This window comes from Symsagittifera roscoffensis, chromosome 9 (assembly GCF_963678635.1).
Source record: "Symsagittifera roscoffensis chromosome 9, txSymRosc1.1, whole genome shotgun sequence".
NCBI classification, from domain to species: Eukaryota; Metazoa; Xenacoelomorpha; order Acoela; family Convolutidae; genus Symsagittifera; species Symsagittifera roscoffensis.
This window is the reverse complement of record NC_087070.1, coordinates 3,398,839-3,420,630: the sequence shown is the minus strand read 5'-3', so window position 1 is coordinate 3,420,630 and position 21,792 is coordinate 3,398,839. Positions and strand designations below refer to the sequence as shown.

Here is a 21,792-nt window from a genome sequence, read left to right as displayed (position 1 = left end):
CAGGTTTTTGCTGTGATGCGAAGAGTCTGATTTATGCAGGGTCATTTAAAGTGACAGGGAGTTTGGTCTTTTGATGTTTTATTGTCGACCAAACAAAAATCAACTTTTTAACAAGCAACTTTGGACAAAATTTTTTTATACAGCTTGAAAGTTATTGATTTCCTCAGATGGAAATTTGAAAAAAAAACATTTACATGCGATCAGGGGCGGATCTAGGATTTTTTCGAGGGGTGGGGGGGAATTTCAAAAAAAAATTCGAAAATTTTGACGACGACCTTTTTTTAGGTCGATCAAATTGATTTTTCGAGCTCTCCCAAAGCACTGCTTTGCCCCTATTTTGGGTAAATTTTCTGCGCCGCAGGCAACTTTTTGAAAAACAGTAAAAAAAACCGTTTTTGGGCACTTTTTGAAAAATGTTGACAAAAAAATCGCGTTTTTTTTGGCGCGCGCTCCCCCTCAAAGTTAGTATATATTGGCGCCTAAGGCGCCTTTAGAAAAATTTTGGGGTCAGTCGGCCAAAAATGGATTTCTGAAAAAGTATCAAAGGGGGGACCCTTTGGGTCGGCAGGGGGTCGAATCCCTGAGGGGAGGAGAGCGTCCGCCCACTCCCCCCGCCCCCCCTAAATCCGCCACTGCATGCGATCCTTTTTTGCAAAAAGTGAGGCATTGCAAATTGCTAATTTGACAAAATTGGTATGACTTACAAGCTTAACGCATGAGCGGTGATAAAATCGGGCTCAAAAATGATTCCGATTTGATTTGAACTCAGCTGATTGGTCTTATTAGTAGTGTTCTGAATGAAGAAAAGTGGGGCATCTCACTAGTCTTTTTTTTTCCTTACGTGAATTGTAATTCCGTAAATTCTTTTTTTTTGGAAACAATGAACGTAGCAAAGACTCTTTAAGAGTCGATGAACGTAGTTCAGACTTTTTATAGAATATATAGGTTGTGACAGGGGCGGACCTAGGATTTTCTCGAGGGGGCTAATTTTCATAAAATTTTGAAAGTTCTAACGACTTATTTATTAGGTCGACCAAACAGATTTTCTGAGCACTCACAAATCACCAATAAGACCCTATTTTAGCAAATTTTTCGGGGCGCAGGCGCAATTTTCAAAAAAAGTCCAAAAAAGGCGTTTTAAGCACTTTTGGAAAATTTTGACAAAAAAATGCGTCTTTTCGGCGCGCACTTTTCCCTCAAAATAAGTATATATTAGCGCCAAAGCCGCCTTTAGAAAAAACTTAAGGTCCATCGGCCAAAAATTGATATCTCAAAATAGTACAAAGCGGAGACCGTTTCGGTCAGCAGGGGGTCGAATCACTGAGGGGAGAGGTAGTGCGTCCGTTCCTACCCCACTCCACCCTAAATCCGCTGATGGTTTTTTTGCGATGATTTTTGGTCGAGATGATTTTTTCTTGTTTTTTTTTCAGGAAAAATCTAAAATTTTGTTTAGACTCAATTTACTTTTTCGCGTTTTGTTATTTGACTTCTTTTTAAAAGCAGTTCATTTCCTTCGTTAAAAGAAAAGCAAACTCCACTATCGAACAGCGAAAGTGGTAAGGTCACAAAAACTTTCATTTGGCTATTGTGGTACGGTGTAGTACTGGGGCCGCAGTAACCTTGGAGAAGTATTGTTATTAATAATCTGTTATGTATTGGTACTATATATTTCAAGGCCAATCTTGCAGGCCTATTGCAGCAAGTCATTTGGACGGTTGCGAACTAAGAGAAAAGAACGATCAACATGATCTCTGAAACAAAAGAACATTAAAATAAGAGTTAAATTCAAAGTTATACTCTTCTGTCTTTCATTAGTAAACTGAGGCGAAACATTAGTTTACCACATGGCGCAGCCAGCAGGATTCATGTCCCAAGACAACAGAACGGATATGAGAATCCCGGTATTCTGGACAACAGCGAATTGGGATCCTCCTTGGAATTTCAAAATATGGCTAGATCAATTCCTACTTGCAGTTACAGTTAAGGAGAGCGTGAATCCGGAGTTATTGTTAAAAGAACCGCGGGAATTTTGCTTGAGCCGTTACCACGGCCGGAAACACCACGAGAACACAAAAATGCACAAGCAATTGCAGAAAGAGAGGCCAGAGACAAATTGGCACGGGACAAAACTCTTTTGGAAAATGAAGAAAGAAGAACTAGAGGACCAAAGGTCGGTCACAATGTATATTACAATGAGGTACAAAAAAGAGTGGCCACTAGGCTATTCCTAGCGTTGGGAACAGAAGGGAAGAAGAAATTTGTACAAAAGAATCCACATGTAGGAGTGTCAAAGTTAGAATTTCGGGAAATGGTCGCTTTAGCAAAAATCTCATTTGATAAAACACAGAGTGTTACGTATGAACGTTATAAATTGTTTAAAAGAGCGCAGGAAACAGGTGAAACGTTAGAGGCATTTCAAGCAGCATTAAATGCGCAGGCAGCTAAAGCGGAGTTAGGAACACTGGAAGATGAACTGGTTCGGGATTTTTTCATATCGAAAATGAAGAATGTGGTACTGCAGGATACATTAACGTTTGAAACCTTCTCACCACAAGAAGTACTGAAGAGAGCACTGAAATTTAACAAAGCAAACAAACAACTCAGGCATTTCAAAAATTCAACACAGCGACTGCAGGCGCAGGACAGGTTCATGGAACAATGAAGATAAAACAAGAACCGATCATGAATATTGTCAATAAGAACACAAATAGTAGGAGACAATCGAGCAATACGTACAAAAAGAGAGCAACCTCTGACAAGAGAGAGGGGAGAAACTCTACGGATTCAAAAACGTGTACTCGATGTGGTCGGTTATTCGGAGAAGGTCACCTGAAAAAATGTCCGGCCATGGGCAAAACATGTAAAAATTGCTCAAAACCAAATCATTTCGCTAAAATGTGCAGGTCACAACAAGTGCATGAAATTGCTGAAAGAACATCTAGTTCAGACGAGGAGTGTAATTTGATTCAGTCTTTTGATTCATGCGAGGAATTCAAAATAATGGCAGTAGAATCAGAGATTTCGTAGATGGAACAAATAGATGCATACATAAAACAGCAATCGAATAGAAAATTGCAAATCGGGATAGCAGTAAGGATATACAAAAGGTTGATATCCGCAGGAATCCTCGATCACAACAAATAAAGTCACTGAAAGCTTTGGTCAGAACTGATCATCAAATTATCAATATGACTATTGACACAGGTAGTCCAGTATCGTTCTTAAATTGGGCGACAGCAAAACAAATTTTAGAGTCTTTTTACTCTAATTTACTCCACGCGAAAATCTAAATTTGACTGCTCAATTTGTAGACTATATCAAACAGCCAATTAACATTTTGGGAGCAATCACCGCAACCATCCGCTCGGCGTCAGAACGACGCACAAGATGTATATTGGGACTGGACTTACAAAGCAAAGTGGGGATACACACAACACAAAAGCTGGCACCAAAAGACAAGACGAGGTTTGATGTACTACTGTGCGAACAGCCAGAAGCTTGGAAAAACAAATTTTATTGCAAATTTAAAAACCTTTTTGATCGCCAGGGATGTTCGAAAAATGTCGTCAGCACAAAGTTTAAATATCCACTTTGTCCCTTATACGAAAAAGGGAGGAGAATTCCAATACACATACAGGAAAAGGTGCATGAAAAAATGGAGAAACTGTTAAACGAAGGGCATATAGAACGTTTGGACAAAGGTACCAGCGATTGTTTTGTAGCACCTATTGTAATCACAGTGAAAAAAGATGATTCCATAAAATTGGCTTTAGATGCGAAACCTATCAACCGGCAGTTGTTTAAAAACAAATATCAAATGCCTAATGTGGACGAGTTACCGGACAGGGTCAGCCAAAAAGTAACAGCAATTACAAACGGTACGTTATATTTCTCAGTATTAGACTTCAAGTATGCGTACAGTCAATTAAAGTTGACTGCTGAGACAGCCAAGCAATGCAACTTTAGCATCATAGACAGACAAGCCACTGGAACGTACAGGTTTCTTGCTAGATTCTATTGCCTTGCGGACATGCCAGCAGAGTTCCAAAAAGCGATGGATAGAACCCTAAAACATGCAAAAAATACGTTATCTTTCCTTGATGACATACTCATTGTATCTAAAGGGAGTGAACAAGAACATGAAAAATTGATTATGGACGTGTTGGAAAAGTTAGACAGGGAAAACTTGGCACTAAAGCTGTCGAAATGTGAATTCTTCCAAAATGATGTAAACTGGCTGGGGCACAAGTTATCATTAGAAGGTATTTCACCAAAAATATCAAAAACGGAAGCGATATTGAAGCTGAGCCCGCCAAAATCATTGAAAGAACTCAGGTCATTTATGGGTAGCATGAATCATTTGGCTAAATTCATTCCAAACGCGGCTAATCTTACCGAAAAACTTAGACCTCTTTTGCGAGAAGAGAATGAGAAAAAGAAACTGAAAAGTGTCAAAATTCAGGTTGAAAAATTCGAATGGGGGGAAGAACATTCGCAAATATTCGAATTGATTAAAATAGCGGTCGCGAATATAACCAAAATCCATTATTATGACCCTAAGATGGCTACTAGAGTAAAATGTGACGCCAGCCATAGTGGGTTAGGCGCTACGTTGGAACAACAAAAAGCCGAGGGGGAGTGGGTACCAATCGCATTTGCGTCGAGATATTTGAATATTCAAGAAAAGAAATATTTGACGAATGAGTTGGAACTGCTAGCAGTAGTATGGGCCGTTGATCGATTTAAACACTATTTGCTAGGGAAAGAATTCGTGGTAGCCACGGATCATAAAGCGTTGGTTTCCTCGTTAGATGAAATTAGGTCAAACAAAACCTATCAATCTAGACTGAATAGATAGGTAGACAGATTATTACCTTATCAATTTAAGGTTGTTCATATACCAGGAAAAGATATGGGTGTAGTAGATTATTTGTCTAGAGACCCTAACGGCAAACCGTGGCCAGAGTCAGTGTTGGATGAAAAATTTGTAGTCACATCGAAAGTTTCCATAAGGTTTACTCAGTCGACTGAGTGATCACGATGGGCTCGACCGGAACGAAAACGTTCTAGAATATTCTGAATATGATCAAAATGTGTCAAAACAGAACACTTCATCCAATAGTTGCTATGGCAATCAAAATGGACCAAAACGATCAGAGCACGACCGGAACGAAAGCGAAACAAGTTCGCGATTGTGTAAACGAGAAAGCTGTGCAAAACCAGAAAGTTGTCAATTCATACAGTCGGTCAAAAAACATAAAATATTTCAGGAAAATTTATCACATCGAGAGTATTTGAAGGAGAATAAAGAAATGAAAACGGGAGAAGCATCGAACGATGGAAAGGGGAGAAAAAATGTCAGAATTCAGGAGAGAAATAGCATAGACACGGTAAGGGAGGAAGTCACGGAAAGAACATTCCAAAGGACCAGGACGATACAGCGCACCCCAACCGAATCAGACTCAGAAAATTCAGACTCAGACGAAATGCCACAAGTGTAATGGCGAGCAATGAACAGGCAACTCTTGGCAAACACCGGAAACAGTGGCCAATCAACTTCAACTGCTGTAACAGCACAACCAGCATCAACTGCTGTAACAGCACAACCAGCATTAGTCTCGTTTTGGGAACTCATAGGGTCGGAGAGAGAGGATAAACCCAGGTCAATGTTGGAGTTAGAAGCAACGTCTTCAATGCAAAGTCCAAGGAACCTGTCGCAGAACACATCAAGGGACAAAGCAGGAATAGGATCGCAGAACACATCAAGGGACGAAGCAGGAATAGGACATGTAGTTGACGTGGGTCTAACCGGAGATAGCATCGAAGACAGGGACTACAGTCCGGAAGTTAGTGTTATCACACCTAGACAAACCAAGAGGGTGGGACACAGATCTAGAAAAAACGAACATCAGCTGACGGAGCAACTAAATGCGGAAAATGGCCCACTGTCTCTCACAAAATTATTCGACAAAAGCCTGCTTGCGGAATTGGTAACAGAAGATACTTGGATAGATCGCTTAAGAAGAGTGGTGGAGCGCAATGACAGGCCGGGTTTTGAACTGATGGGGTCCTACACTAATCCTCTGTGGCACCAGATGTCCAAAGTCCAAGGACCCTGTCGCAGAACACATCAAGGGACAAAGCAGGAATAGGATCGCAGAACACATCAAGGGACGAAGCAGGAATAGGACATGTAGTTGAAGTGGGTCTAACCGGAGATAGCATCCAAGACAGGGACTACAGTCCGGAAGTTAGTGTTATCACACCTAGACAAACCAAGAGGGTGGGACACAGATCTAGAAAAAACGAACATCAGCTGACGGAGCAACTAAATGCGGAAAATGGCCCACTGTCTCTCACAAAATTATTCGACAAAAGCCTGCTTGCGGAATTAGTAACAGAAGATACTTGGATAGATCGCTTAAGTAGAGTGGTGGAGCGCAATGACAGGCCGGGTTTTGAACTGATGGGGCCCTGCACTAATCCTCTGTGGCACCAGATGTCGGTGGTGGACGACTGTCTCCTAGTGGATAACCGTCTAGCCGTACCGGACAAGCTGAGGCAAGCAGTGCTTCATAGACTTCATCAAGGACACCCCGGTCAGGAGGCGATGCTAGAGCTGTCAAACTACTTATGGTGGTCACACATGCATAAAGACATAGTCAATCTGGCCGAAGAGTGTAGAAGTTGCACTCGTTATGGTAAGAACTTTAAATATTTAATTCCAAAAAATTCGGCTAAACCACTTCCACTGTTGACAAAGCCGGGGCAAGAATTGCAATTAGACTATGCGGGCCCACTTGAAGATCACAAGGGGAAGAAGGTATATTTATTAGTGGCTATTGATAGATATTCTAAGTTTCCGTCAGTTAAAGTCACGAAGTCTACTGGGGGAAAATCAACAATAAAATTTCTTCGTACCTATATTGACACACATGGGATACCGGAGTCAATTAAAACGGATCAGTTTTCCGGGTTTTAAGGAAAAGCGATGGAAAAATTCTGCAAAAAAAATATTATCTCACAAAAATTCTGTCCGGTCGGCGATCATCGAGGATGTGGTTTGGTAGAGCGTACAATACAGACTATTAAACGAAGATTGGGTGTTATGTTGCTCGATGAAAACGTTTATTCGATTAAACTCTGCTTAAGTACAATGATTAGGGACTTAAGATGGAATACACAGAAAACCACAAAATTGCCACCATTCGAGGCCCACTTCGGTTGATTGCCCAAAACTGAATTTAAAATTTTAAGAGTTAAGTTCCTTAATGAGTCTGGTCGGTTAGATAAAGAACATCTGGAAATATCTGCATTAACAGCTTCCCAATTAAAAAGACGCATAGACGAGTCGAGGGATAACGTGAAGATCATTCGGAAAGGACAGAATAGTCGCGATGTCAGTCCATTGTTCCTCAAAGATACGACCGCAGCGAAGGAACGAGCGAGAGCCAATGAGCTGAAGCAATTACTGGAGGCAAACGCAAGATGGAACGCCACTCGGAGAGACATATCGGATAGCGAGTTAAGACGAATCGTAGATGAAACTAGCACGACTAACGCTGAACTTAGAAAAGAATTGTTATATTCATGTGAACTAGGGTTTATTGAAAATAAACAAAATGCAGAAACTGACAATTGGTCAGGGAATTTCCTTCGCAAACACGAGCAAAGAAAAAGTGGAAAGGCTCTAACGATACCACTTAAAGGGAAAATTGTGGCTGAGACACCCGCGACTGTAAGGACAGCTGCGGGTGCAATTTACCGTAAGAGTGATGTCGCGAATTCCAAGGTGCCTGGGCTGTCCAACATGAGCGGATCGGAGAAGAAACGAAGTCATACAGGAGAAGAGCTAAGAAGCAAACAACAGATCTAGTACAGACGGAAGATAGCAGAATTTTGGATAAATTTCAAAATTCCACATTTATAGTAACGTCAAAAGAGACGGAGACGGGAGGTGGTCTGAACCTAGATGGGAAACGGAATAAACCGAACAGAGCAGAACCGTCGGTGAGAAATCAAAAAAATAGTATGAGCAATTCGGAAACTCAAGATATTAGAAAGACAAAGGCTGTCAAAACAGCAGCAAAGGATGTTAAAGATCGAAACATTGGAAACACTGAGGCAACAGCGTCATCCACTCCAAAGAAAGCATCAGAAAAACCCATTACTCGTAGGACGAAGGAACAAGAAATTCTGGATACATTTCAGAACAAGGACATGTCGCCAGAGGAATGGGATGACTTGGCAGAGCAGGTTTTGATCAGAGGTGTACAAAATGAGGCTGAACAATTACTCAACAAACGGGCCCAAACGCTATTTGTCCTCCTCCAGGATTTTCCAATGAGTCGGACAAAGAAGAAGAACAGACTACAGTGAGGAGGAACAATAGACAAACAAAGAATCAGGAGCCAAAAAGATGCGGCAGCCCGGTGTCTCACTCGGTGAAACTGATTACCTGCGAGGACGACATTACAGACTTAAATCTGGCAGCCCTCGAGGCTTATAGGACGAGATTAGCGACGATTACAGCTGCTAACAGCGAAACATCGCCAGTTAACAAAACGTTTGGGTTATTGGAGCGAGACTTGTATAAACCTAGATTTGGGGCTACATCTTTGGATATTGCCAAATCATGGAATGCTGCAAGAAATAATGGGGAGCCGGAAAAGGTCAACAAGAAGTAGAGAAAAATGAAACAAAACTGAAACATTGATAGTAAACTGAGATTAAAATTCATATTGTATTTTTTAAAATTTTATATGCTAGTATATAAAAATTTGCTACTCTCAGGGGAATGTGGTACGGTGTAGTACTGTTGCCGCAGTAACCTTGGAGAAGTAATGTTATTAATAATCTGTTATGTATTGGTACTATACATTTCAAGGCCAATCTTGCAGGCCTATTGCAGCAAGTCATTTGGACGGTTGCGAACTAAGAGAAAAGAACGATCAACATGATCTCTGAAACAAAAGAACGTTAAAGTAAGAGTTAAATTCAAAGTTATACTCTTCTGTCTTTAATTAGTAAACTGAGGCGAAACATTAGTTTACCACAGCTATGTTACATATAATTTTGGCGATTGTTTTGTTTGCTCTTTTTTTGTTTCTCAAGTTTGACTTTTTTGCAGTTTGGTTTCACTTTTGATTGTTTTTTAAGTTCAGACTATTTCTCTCGTTGAAAACTGACCAAACTCGACTATCAGAAGAACTATTGCAAAAGTCACGAAAAACGTGATCAACATCTAACTTCTAAAGTGGATTTTGCATTTCAAATTTTTCAGCGGTATAAAACTTTACCTGATAATCTAGTTTACTCAAATTGAGTTATTTTTATTTTAGAAGTACCAATAATAGATTGTTCGTGAAGCTCAAAGAGCATTGAGTTGTTATTTTTCTTTGAGCCTTAAGGCATGTTTTTTTCCGTCACATTAGAAAAATGAAGATTTTCAGAAAATATTTCTTTTGCTATTTGTATTCTCTTTTTTGCATTAATTGACGCTTTCCCAACCGTCTGTTGTATATGTTTCATTTTCGATAGCAAAAAATTACACCCTACTTTAAAGGCCACTCGGAAATTCTAAGCTTTTGCCTGAACTGAACTTGTTTGACTATTAAAAAGTTAAAGCGCAAATTCTTTGGAACCATTTCTGGTAAGCCAAAAATCTTCGAAACAAATTCAACTGCCTAATCGGCAAAAGAACTGACTCAGAACGAGTTCGCCTGATAGTGAAATATCTATCCATTTTTGTCAATGTATCGCCAAGGAAAATCCGCCAAATTAAATAATAGAGTGGCGAATGTACTTTAACTGGAGTTTATGTTGTTTTGTTTTGCTTAAGAAAAATGTGGTCCGAATTATGCAGTGGCACCGGAGTGTGAATTCCCATCAACTTTTCACAGACGAAAATACTACACCTGCACCGGGTACAACCCTTGTAAGTATTTGCTTCCCATTAACTTAACTACTCCTTTACCCCTCCTTTGCAAAAGAGGCAGTTTAATAGAAGATCAAATTCTCTCATATGTTGGATTAGTTGTGAACAGTATCTTTACTAGTTTCAGCTTACTGCCCATAGATAATTTTTTAAAAAATTTTTGGATTTGATCCTTCCCAGGAGGAATGACGGGGGGGGGGGGGTTGGGTGCTTGTTAACACGATCTGCAGCTTGGATATACACACATTTCCCTCCAGGTCGGCAACATTAACATGTATTTTTTAAAAATTTTAAATTCTAGTTGCTGTTTGTAAACACGCGCTGTGAACATGACTATTTTAAAAAATAATTGCAGAGAAACCGCTTGCTGAACTTAGAAAAAAACGCTTTTCAATTGAATTTAAAAACTTATTTTTTGTGTTATTTTGTAATCAAATAGTTTTTCTGCGAATCATACCTCCTGCTCTGTCTAAGAAAAAGGTTTTGTACCACGCCCACTTTTTACAACATTCAAAAAAAGGGCGAAGTTGAAATCAAAAGACGAAAAAAAAATCACCGGTTCTAAGCAAAACAGAGTTACGAAAAAAAAATCACGGGTTTCAAGCAAAACAAACAGTTTAATTACCTGACTAAAAACGTTCATCAGCTCAAAAGACAATAAAATGAAAAACAGCCAGTTTCTGTACAAGCTAAAGTCAAAATGAGTCCTAAAAAACTTTCTTCATGTTTTTTCTTTAGTTTTTTTAAACTCTTATGTAGGCCGCGATAATTTTTTTTTTTCGTTTTTTTTATCAGTAAAAGTGTTAAAATCTAATCAAGCTCAAATTTATTTTTTGCGGTATGACTTTTGATTGTTTCAAATTTTTAAACAGAAGGCAAACTCAATTATCTAAGAGCAAAAGTGTAAAGTTCACAAAACCAGATCGACTTCTAGTTTTGAAAGTGGAATTTATTTTTCAGATTTCCCAGCAAAACCAAAACCTTACCTATTGACCCAGTTTCCTCAAATTGACTTAATTTTATCATAAAAGCTTCTAAATGAATGGTTTTAGAAATTTAAAGGGCGTTTTTTAGGGCGTTTAATTTTTTTCTTGAAGTTCATATGTTGAAAATTTTCAAAAAAAAGCAGTTTTTTCTTCAATCTACTTATTTTTTCAAAATTTCTAATCGCGAATTGAGAATTAAATGTGATGGCCTGACTAAAGAAAAAGCTGCCAGCGCGACATGTGAGTTGACAATGACGGCGCGTCTTACGAAAAGAGGTCCATCTTAGGAAAAAATTGTGCCGTGTCGCGACTTTGGAAAAGATTTTGATGGCGCGACTAAAAAGAGAACTCAGGACCGTAAAAAGCGTTGCAACTTAAGAAGAAAACTCTCTTGGAATAAAAAACGGTGGTGGCAATGCAACCAAAAAATGATTTGAGTCATTGCGCTACTTCAGAAAAGACTGGCCATCGGAAGTAAAGACCTCGACAGCGCAAGTAAAGATAGAACCTGCGGTGCAAGATAATAAAAGTTGTTGAAAATGTTACTAAAAAACAGTTTCGGCCGGGCACAACTTGACCAAAAACGCGCAACTTAAGAAAAAAACTACTTAACCTGACCTAGAAAAAAACTTTGAGCAGCGATGTGATTTTAAAAAAAATTTGTTTTGCAATTTGTAAAAAGATACTTTTCAACGCTACACAAACTAGAGCACTGTTAATATAATGGTGTCATGGCGACACTCAAGAAAAGGGTGCAATTTTAGAATATACTTTGACCCGCGGAGCGACTTAAAAAAAACAGGCGGCGTGTCTCAACTAAAAAGTAAACAATGGTCCGACCTAGGTTTAAAAATGTATCTGTCGTGCGACTCAAGTTAACATAATTTTGGTGGAGCAATTTAGGAAAAGATTTTGAGACCCGTAGAGACTTAAAAAAAAGATTTTGATAGCCCCGCGCGATATAAAACAAGAACTTGGGTTTCTCGAATGAACAAAATATTTTGAGCCGCTGTGCGACACACGAAAAGACTGGTGGAGCAACTCAAGTGAAAAACTACCTCGTCCGATCTAGAAAAATCTTTGAGCCGTGACGCGACTTTAAAAAAGACTTTGGTGGTGTAATTTATGAAAAAAAAACGCGACGAGGCTTAAGCTAGACTTCTGGTGGTGTGAAGTCCAATATGATTTATGATTTTGAGTCACAGCGCGACTAAAGAAAAAATTGAGCCACGGCGTGACATTAAAAAAAAAATTGGGGAGCGACTTAGGAACAGACTGGCCACGCGAATCGAGTAAAAAAACTAACTGGTCCGACGTAAGAAAAAACTTTTATCCGTGGTGCGACTTGCGTTGCTAAAATTTTGATGGAACAATTTAAGAAAAATGTTTTGAGACGCTGTGAGACTTTGAAAAAAAAAACTTTGGTTGCGCAATTTAAGAAAATACTTTGAGAACCGGTGAGATATAAGGAAAAACTCTGGCCGCGTGGGATGAGATTAAAAACTTGAGCCCCGGCGCGACCTAAAAAAGACTGGCGCCGCGATTTGAGTGGAGGAAAAACTAATGGTTCTTACGTAAGAAAACACTTCGAGCAGCGGCGCGATTGATGAAAACAAGTTGGAAGCGCAACTGAAAAAGGACTGAAACCCTAGACAACAACACTGGCTGAGAGACTAAAGAGAAAACTTTGAGACGCAACGAGGCTTCAGCAAGATTTTTGTTGGCGTGACTCAAGATAAGACCATGATCCGCGGCGCAGCTTTAAAAAAGTCAGCAGCCTTTTTAAAAAAAAAAATTTGTGGCGCGACATAAGAGAAGACTTTGAGCTGCGGGGCTACTTAAGATAAAATTTGGCGATGCAATTTAAAAAAAAAGACTTTGAGAACCAGCGAGATTCACGAAAAGTTTCTGGCTGCGTGACTTAAGTTGAAAACATAAGTTGCGGCGCAACTTAAGACACTATTTTGAACCGCTGCACGACTTAAGTAACAAAAGATAATTGGTCCAAGCTAGGAAAAATCTTTGAGCCGAGCTGCGAATTATGTTACTACGTCTTAGGGGAATCAATTAAGGCAACATTTTGAGACGCGACTAAACTTAGAAAAAAACTTTGAGTCGCAGCGCGTCACAAGAAAAAAACTTTAGTGGCGCAACGGAAGAATTAACTGGCAATGCTACATAAGAAAAGACTGGCGGCACAGTTCAAGTAAAAAAAGACTTAATAGTCCTATCTAGGAAAAAAATTTCGAGCCGCTGTGAAAACTATTTTGGGCGCAACTTAAGAAAGACTGAAACTCGACGAGACTTAAGCATGGTTTCTAGTGGCTTGACTTGAGGCTTAAAGCTGCGGCGCGATTTGTCAATAAATTTTATTGGTACGACTTGAGAACAGGCTTTGAGACATCGTTCCACTTAAGCAAAAGCTTTAGTGGCGCAACTTAAGAAAAAATTATTAGACCTGGCGAGGTTTAAGCAAGAACTCTGTCGTCGTGTTTTAAAACAAAATTTTGAGACGCAACTTAAGAAAAAATTTTTGGTGGCGCGATGCAGAAAAAGACTTTGAGCGGCGGTGCAACTTTAGAAAAGACTGGCTGCGCGACGTTAGAAAACAAATTGGTGGCCAGTTGTGGCAGAGCTACTTTGGGGAAAAATTTATTAGCACGGCTAAAGAAAAACCTTGAACTGCTTCTTTCAAAACGAGCCACCAGCCTTTTTACGATTCGATGAACGTATTTCAGTCTTTATTTATGTCGCGATGAGACACGACGAGGCTTCAGCAAGATTTTTGTTGGCGTGACTCAAGATAAAACTATGATCCGCAGCGCAACTTTAAAAAAGTCCGCGGCCTGACGTTTGAAAAATTTTTTGAGGCGACTTAAGACTTTGATCTGCGGGGCTACTTAAGATAAAATTTGGCGATGCAACTTTAAAAAAAGACTTTGAGAACCAGCGAGATTCAAGAAAAGTTTCTGGCTGCGTGACTTAAGTTGAAAACATATATTGCGGCGCAGCTTAAGAAAGTAATTCGAGCCGCTGCACGACATAAGTAACAAAAGATAATTGTTCCAACCTAAGAAAAATTGCACCTTTGAGCCGAGCTGCGAATTATTTTACTACGTCTTAGGTGAATCAACTTAAGGCAAGATTTTGAGACGCGATTAAACTTAGAACAAAACTTTGAGTCACAGCGCGTCACAAGAAAAAAAACTTTGGTGGCGCAACGGAAGAATTAACTGGCAATGCTACTCAAGAAAAGACTGGTGACACATCTCAAGTAAAAAAGACTCAATAGTCCTATCTACGAAAAAAATTTCGAGTCGCGGTGCGACTGATGAAAATTGTTTCGATTGCAACTTAAAAAAGACTGAAATTCGACAAGACTTCATGGTTTTTAATGGCTTGACTTGAGGCTTAAAGCTGCGGCGCTATTTGTCAATAAACTTTGTTGACAATACTTTAAAATAGGCTGTGAGACATCGTTCTACTTAAGCAAAGGCTTTGGTGGCGCAACTTAAGAAAAATTTAATAGACCTGGCGAGATTTAAACAAGAACTCCGTCGTCGTATTTTAAATTAAAATTTTGAGACGCAACTTAAGAAAAGATTTTTGGTGGCGCGATGCAGAAAAAGACTTTGAGCGTTGGTGCAACTCTAGAAAAAACTGGATTCGCGACGTTAGAAAACAAATTGGTGGCCAGTGCTACTTTGGGCAGCGCTACTTTGGGGAAACATTTATTAGCACAGCTAAAGAAAAACCTTGAACTGCTTCTTTCAAAACGAGCCACCAGCCTTTTTACGATTCGATGAACGTAGTTCAGTCTTTTTTTATGTCGCGATGATTTCGATTTATTTTTAGGAATTTGTTCGGGCTCATCATATTTTTTCGCGGATTGAACATTTTTAAAGTTCAGTTCTTATCATTTTGTAAAAAGCAACAAAGTTCACTATCGAACAACAAAAAGTTGAAGGCCAGGAAAAACATAATTGACTTCTAGTTTCGAAAATAGAGTTTGTTTTCCAGGTGTCCTAGCAAAATGAAAATTTTACTCATTGATCAAGTTTTCTCAAATTGGGTTATTTTTATCAAAAAATGCCAATTGTAAAACGTTCTAGAACTTCAAAAAGCTATAAAAGCATCTAAATTTTTCTTTGAAATTCGAGACTTGAATATATAAAAAACAAGGTTTTTTTCTGTTTACTTGCGTTCATTCACTCTTTTCCAACTGTTTGATGGCTATTTTTTAAATGGCACCGCCAGTACTTCCTTAAATCGCGCCGTCAAGGATTTCTCAAATTGCGCACAGTGCGACTAGTAACTGTTACTGAGACTTCAGAAAAAAATAGGCAAGGCATCGTAACTAAAAAAAATTTGGTGTCACGACTTCTGAAAAAAACATTTGAAGACATAACCAAAACTAATGGCTAGGCGAATTAGAAAATGTTGAGTCGCGACGCAATTTAAGAAAAGACAGTGGTTCGCGCTTTAAGAAAAAAGATTTTGGGATGCAAATTGAGGACTCAAGGGATAACTGGCAGCGCGATATCAAAGGTCCTTGACGGCACTACCTAAAAATAGAATTGGATCCCCGGCGTAACTTAGGAAACAACTGTGGTTTGCGACTGAGGAAAAAGATTTCGGAATGCAAATCGATGATTCAAGAGATAACTGGTGACGCGACATTAAATGAAATAGCGGCTCGGAACCTTGGACCTTGGCGGCTCGGAACCTCGAACCTAGGCGGCTAAAGTTCCTCGCAAGCTTTGAACTTCAAAAAAAATGTCTGTCGGACATAAGAAAATACATCAACAACACGATTTACAAAACACTCTGAGCCACGGCCTGTCTTCAGAAATGATCGGTGCTTGGACATAATACATTGGGTAGTGTGACTTAGAATTTTGGCGGGGCGACATGGGAAATTATGTTGACGAGGCGACCTAAAATTTAAAAAAAAAACTTTGAGCCTGGTCACGAGCTCAGAGAACAAAAACTAATTGATCAGACCTAAGAAAAGTTTAGAGTGGCCGCGCGATTTAAGACAAGACTTTTTGGCGAATTTTACGAACAGACTTGGAGACAGGTCAAACTTCTGGAAAAAAAATTTACGGCGCAACTTAAGAAAACATTTTAGAACGGGGCGAGAATTAACCGCAAATTCTGATGGATGCGCGAATTAAAAAAAATGGTGGCTCGACATAAGAAACAAGCGTCGACGCGATGTTAAAAGTACTTTGAGTCATTGCGCTACTTAAGAAAAGACTGGTAATAGGATTTAAGAAAAAATGAGAGCGCAAGTAAAGATAGAGCCTGCGGTGCAAGATACTAAAAGGCGTTGAAGATGTTACTAAAAAACAGTTTCAGTCAGGCACAACTTGAGCAAAAACGCGCAGCTTAAGAAAACAAAACTACTTAACCTGACCTAGAAAAAAACTTTGAGCCGCGATGTGATTTTAAAAAATTTCAACGCGACAAACTAGAGCACTGGTAATATAATGGTGTCATGGCGACACTCAAGAAAAGGGTGCAATTTTAGAATATACTTTGACCCGCGGAGCGACTTAAAAAAAAACAGGCGGCGTGTCTCAACTAAAAAGTAAATAATGGTCCGACCTAGATTTAAAAAATTTATCTGTAGCGCGACTTATGTTAACATATTTTTGGTGAAGCAACTTAGGAAAAAGTTTCGAGACCCGGTGAGACTTAAGAAACAATTTTTAAGACTTTGATCTGCGGGGCTACTTAAGATAAAATTTGGCGATGCAACTTTAAAAAAAGACTTTGAGAACCAGCGAGATTCAAGAAAAGTTTCTGGCTGCGTGACTTAAGTTGAAAACATATATTGCGGCGCAGCTTAAGAAAGTAATTCGAGCCGCTGCACGACTTAAGTAACAAAAGATAATTGGTCCAACCTAAGAAAAATTGCACCTTTGAGCCGAGCTGCGAATTATTTTACTACGTCTTAGGTGAATCAACTTAAGGCAAGATTTTGAGACGCGACTAAACTTAGAACAAAACTTTGAGTCACAGCGCGTCACAAGAAAAAAAACTTTGGTGGCGCAACGGAAGAATTAACTGGCAATGCTACTCAAGAAAAGACTGTTGACACATCTCAAGTAAAAAAGACTCAATAGTCCTATCTACGAAAACAATTTCGAGCCGCGGTGCGACTGATGAAAATTGTTTCGATTGCAACTTAAGAAAGACTGAAATTCGACAAGACTTCATGGTTTTTAATGGCTTGACTTGAGGCTTAAAGCTGCGGCGCTATTTGTCAATAAACTTTGTTGACAAGACTTTAAAATAGGCTGTGAGACATCGTTCTACTTAAGCAAAGGCCTTGGTGGCGCAACTTAAGAAAAAGTTAATAGACCTGGCGAGATTTAAACAAGAACTCCGTCGTCGTATTTTAAATTAAAATTTTGAGACGCAACTTAAGAAAAGATTTTTGGTGGCGCGATGCAGAAAAAGACTTTGAGCGTTGGTGCAACTCTAGAAAAAACTGGATTCGCGACGTTAGAAAACAAATTGGTGGCCAGTGCTACTTTGGGCAGCGCTACTTTGGGGAAAAATTTATTAGCACAGCTAAAGAAAAACCTTGAACTGCTTCTTTCAAAACGAGCCACCAGCCTTTTTACGATTCGATGAACGTAGTTCAGTCTTTATTTATGTCGCGATGATTTCGATTTATTTTTAGGAATTTGTTCGGGCTCATCATATTTTTTCGCGGATTGAACATTTTTAAAGTTCAGTTCTTATCATTTTGTAAAAAGCAACAAAGTTCACTATCGAACAACAAAAAGTTGAAGGTCAGGAAAAACATAATTGACTTCTAGTTTCGAAAATAGAGTTTGTTTTCCAGGTGTCCTAGCAAAATGAAAATTTTACTCATTGATCAAGTTTTCTCAAATTGGGTTATTTTTATCAAAAAATGCCAATTGTAAAACGTTCTAGAACTTCAAAAAGCTATAAAAGCATCTAAATTTTTCTTTGAAATTCGAGACTTGAATATATAAAAAACAAGGTTTTTCTCTGTTTACTTGCGTTCATTCACTCTTTTCCAACTGTTTGATGGCTATTTTTTAAATGGCACCGCCAGTACTTCCTTAAATCGCGCCGTCAAGGATTTCTCAAATTGCGCACAGTGCGACTAGTAACTGTTACTGAGACTTGAGAAAAAAATAGGCGAGGCATCGTAACTAAAAAAAATTTGGTGTCACGACTTCTGAAAAAAACATTTGAAGACATAACCAAAACTAATGGCTAGGCGAATTAGAAAATGTTGAGTCGCGACGCAATTTAAGAAAAGACAGTGGTTCGCGCTTTAAGAAAAAAGATTTTGGGATGCAAATTGAGGACTCAAGGGATAACTGGCAGCGCGATATCAAAGGTCCTTGACGGCACTACCTAAAAATAGAATTGGATCCCCGGCGTAACTTAGGAAACAACTGTGGTTTGCGACTGAGGAAAAAGATTTCGGAATGCAAATCGATGATTCAAGAGATAACTGGTGACGCGACATTAAATGAAATAGCGGCTCGGAACCTTGGACCTTGGCGGCTCGGAACCTCGAACCTAGGCGGCTAAAGTTCCTCGCAAGCTTTGAACTTCAAAAAAAATGTCTGTCGGACATAAGAAAATACATCAACAACACGATTTACAAAACACTCTGAGCCACGGCCTGTCTTCAGAAATGATCGGTGCTTGGACATAATACATTGGGTAGTGTGACTTAGAAATTTGGCGGGGCGACATGGGAAATTATGTTGACGAGGCGACCTAAAATTTAAAAAAAAACTTTGAGCCTGGTCACGAGCTCAGAGAACAAAAACTAATTGATCAGACCTAAGAAAAGTTTAGAATGGCCGCGCGATTTAAGACAAGACTTTTTGGCGAATTTTACGAACAGACTTGGAGACAAGTCAAACTTCTGGAAAAAAAATTTACGGCGCAACTTAAGAAAACATTTTAGAACGGGGCGAGAATTAACCGCAAATTCTGATGGATGCGCGAATTTTAAAAAAATGGTGGCTCGACATAAGAAACAAGCGTCGACAAGGTGCTAATTGTAAAATGGTCTAGAACTTCAAAGAACTTTAAGAGCAGCTATTTTTTTATTTGAAATTCGAGAGTTGACTCATTAATAAACAAGGTTTTTCCTCTGTTTACTTGCGTTCATTCACTCTTTTCCAACTGTCTGATGGCTATTTTTTAAGTGGCACCGCCAGTAGTTCGTTAAATCGCGCCGTCAACGATTTCTTAAATTGCGCACAATGCGACTAGTAATTATTAGTGAGACTTCAGAAAAAATAGGCGGAGCATCGTAAGTAAAAAAAATGGTGTCATGACTTCTGAAAAAACATTTGAAGACATAACCAAAACCAATGGCTTGGCGAATTAGAAAATGTTGAGTCGCGGCACTAATGTTGTCGTAAATTGCGGGTAGTGCGACTGGTAACTGGTGGTGCGACACAGGGAAAAAACATGGCAGAAAAACTTGGCGTTGCGATCAAAGTGAAAAAATTTGGTAGCGCGACTTAAGAGAAGAATTAGAGCTGCGTCTTAAGAGAAGAATTAGAGCTGAAGAATCGGAGCAAGACTTAGTGAGAAAATTCAGCCACGCTGCAACCCAACTGTATTATTTTGACGTGCGGTGAGACTTAATCAAAATTGCTTGCGATGCAACTTCAATAATGTTGAGTCGCGGCGCGACTTTAGAAATGACTGTTGACTGCGGAACTTAAGAAATAACTTTGAACTGCGTGTGTTTCAAGAAAATAGTTTGAGTTGTGGCGCGATTTGTGAAAAAACTTTGGCGACTCGACTTTACAAAAGACACTGAGCTACTGCGCGTTTCCAGAAAAACTGACAGCTCATTAAAAGAAAGTAAACTGGCGGATCGATTTGAGAAAATAATTTGAACGCGATTCATGAACACGTTGACGACGCAATTTTAAAAATAATTTGAGCAACGGTGAGAAGTAAGGAAAAAATGGCGGCGCTACCTAGAAAAAACTTACTTAAGAAAAGACTATGGTGTGCGCTTTAAAGAAAACGTTTTGGGATGCGAACCAAGGACTCAAGGAATAACTGGCGGTGCAACAACAAGATACCTTGCGGCGCTACTTTAGAAGAAACTTTAAGCGTCGGCGAAACTTATAAAAAGACTGTGTCGTGCGACTTAAGAAGTTTTTAGGATGTGAATCAAGGACTCAAGGGACAACTAATGATGCGACATAGAGAACAAAATTGGCAGCGCAATAACAGAAAAGCTTGGCGTCGCGGCCAAAGTAAAAAAATTTGGTAGCGCTACTTGAGAAAAGACTGAGAGCTGCTGCTTGATTGCACGTTTTAAGGGAAAATTTGAGCCGCGGTGCGACGCAATTATTTTATCTTGAGCAGCGGCGAGGCTGATTAAAATAGCTGCTGGTGAAAAATTAAAAATGCGGCGCGACTTTAGAAACGACTGTTGACGGCGCCACTTGAGAAAAAACTTTGAACTGGGGTGTTTCAAAAATAGAGATTTTGAGCTATGGCGCGGTTTATGAAAAACTTTTGGCGACTCGAATTTACAGAAGACACTGAGCCACTGCGCGACTCCAGAAAAACTGGCAGCGCATCATAGGAAAGTACTATGGTGGATAAATTCGAGTAAACGTTTTGAGCCTTAGCGCGATTCAAGAATAAGTTGACCACGCGATTTTAAAAACACTTTGACCAGCGGCGAGTTTTAAGGAAAGATTTTGTGGGGCGAAACTTGAAAAAAAATTTGAACTGCGGCACGACTTGACAAAACGTTTGAGCAGCACCGCCGTTTAAGAAACGACGGGGCGTGACTTAAGAAAAAGGTTTTGGGATGCGAATCAAGGACTCAAGGGATAATTGGCAGCGCTACAACAAAGGATTTTGACAGGGCTACCTAAGAAAAAAAATTAAAGCCGCGTTGCGACTTCACGAAAACCGGGCCGCGTGACATAATTCATTCTATAGCGGCGCGTCTGAAGTTTTTTTCAGGCGCGCTTCTCTGGAATTGGTATCATTCAGTCGCGCTGATTGCGCTAGCTTTTTTATGTCGTTTCGGTCGCGGCCGTTTTTTCCAATTGCGCCCGTTTTTAATTGCCAAATTTTGGTCGCGCCTGTCTGGAATTTGCAATATAAAATCGCGCAATACAGTGCTGATTTAAATTAACCGGACAAAACGCGTTAAACTTGAAACTTAAAACGCGTTTTTCTCAAACTGGGTTGGGTTTAGGTGAAGACACATTTTCTTAAAATTTTAGCAGAAATAATATGGTGAAATTTGTTTTGCGAAATTCGGACCCAAAATATTGCCCCAAAAATGGGTCATTTTGACTTTTCTAAGTTAATCAAAAGTTACCCAAAAAATACCCAGTCAATCACAGACATAATTATATCAAAGTGAGCCTCTTACGTAGCCCAACATTTTTTACGAAGGGTATGTTCTCGAAAACATTGTAAAAGTTAATTTATTTTTGTTTGATAGACAAAAAAGGTCGTTTTTACTATAAAAAATACCAACTCTCTATTTAAAAACAACTTTTTAACGATTTGCATTTTTTTTGGAGAACACACCCTTGCTAAAAAATGTTGGACTACGTATGAGGCTTACTTTGTTACAATTATGCCTGTGATCAACTGGGTATTTTTGGCGTAATTTTTCATTAATTAAGAAAAGCCAAAATGACCCATTTTTGGTGTAAAATTTTGGGCCCGAAATTCGCAAAACAAATTACACCATATTAATTCTGCTAAAATTTTAAGCAAGTTTTGTCATGCTAAGCTTTCACCTAAACTCGACCTAATTTGAGAAAAACGCGTTTTAAATTTCAAGTTTAACGCGTTTTGTCCGGT

General features: G+C 39.2%; 1 protein-coding gene across 1 annotated transcript in view; it reads left to right on the top strand.

Moving 5' to 3' along the window:
* LOC134854451 (uncharacterized) overlaps nt 1–21,792 on the top strand; it is a 277,410-nt gene that overhangs the window by 171,754 nt on the left and 83,864 nt on the right. Inside the window, exon 46 of the mRNA XM_063870705.1 lies at nt 9,842–9,937. Coding sequence (XP_063726775.1) covers nt 9,842–9,937 — 96 coding nt within the window. The remainder of the gene's footprint in view (nt 1–9,841; nt 9,938–21,792) is intronic.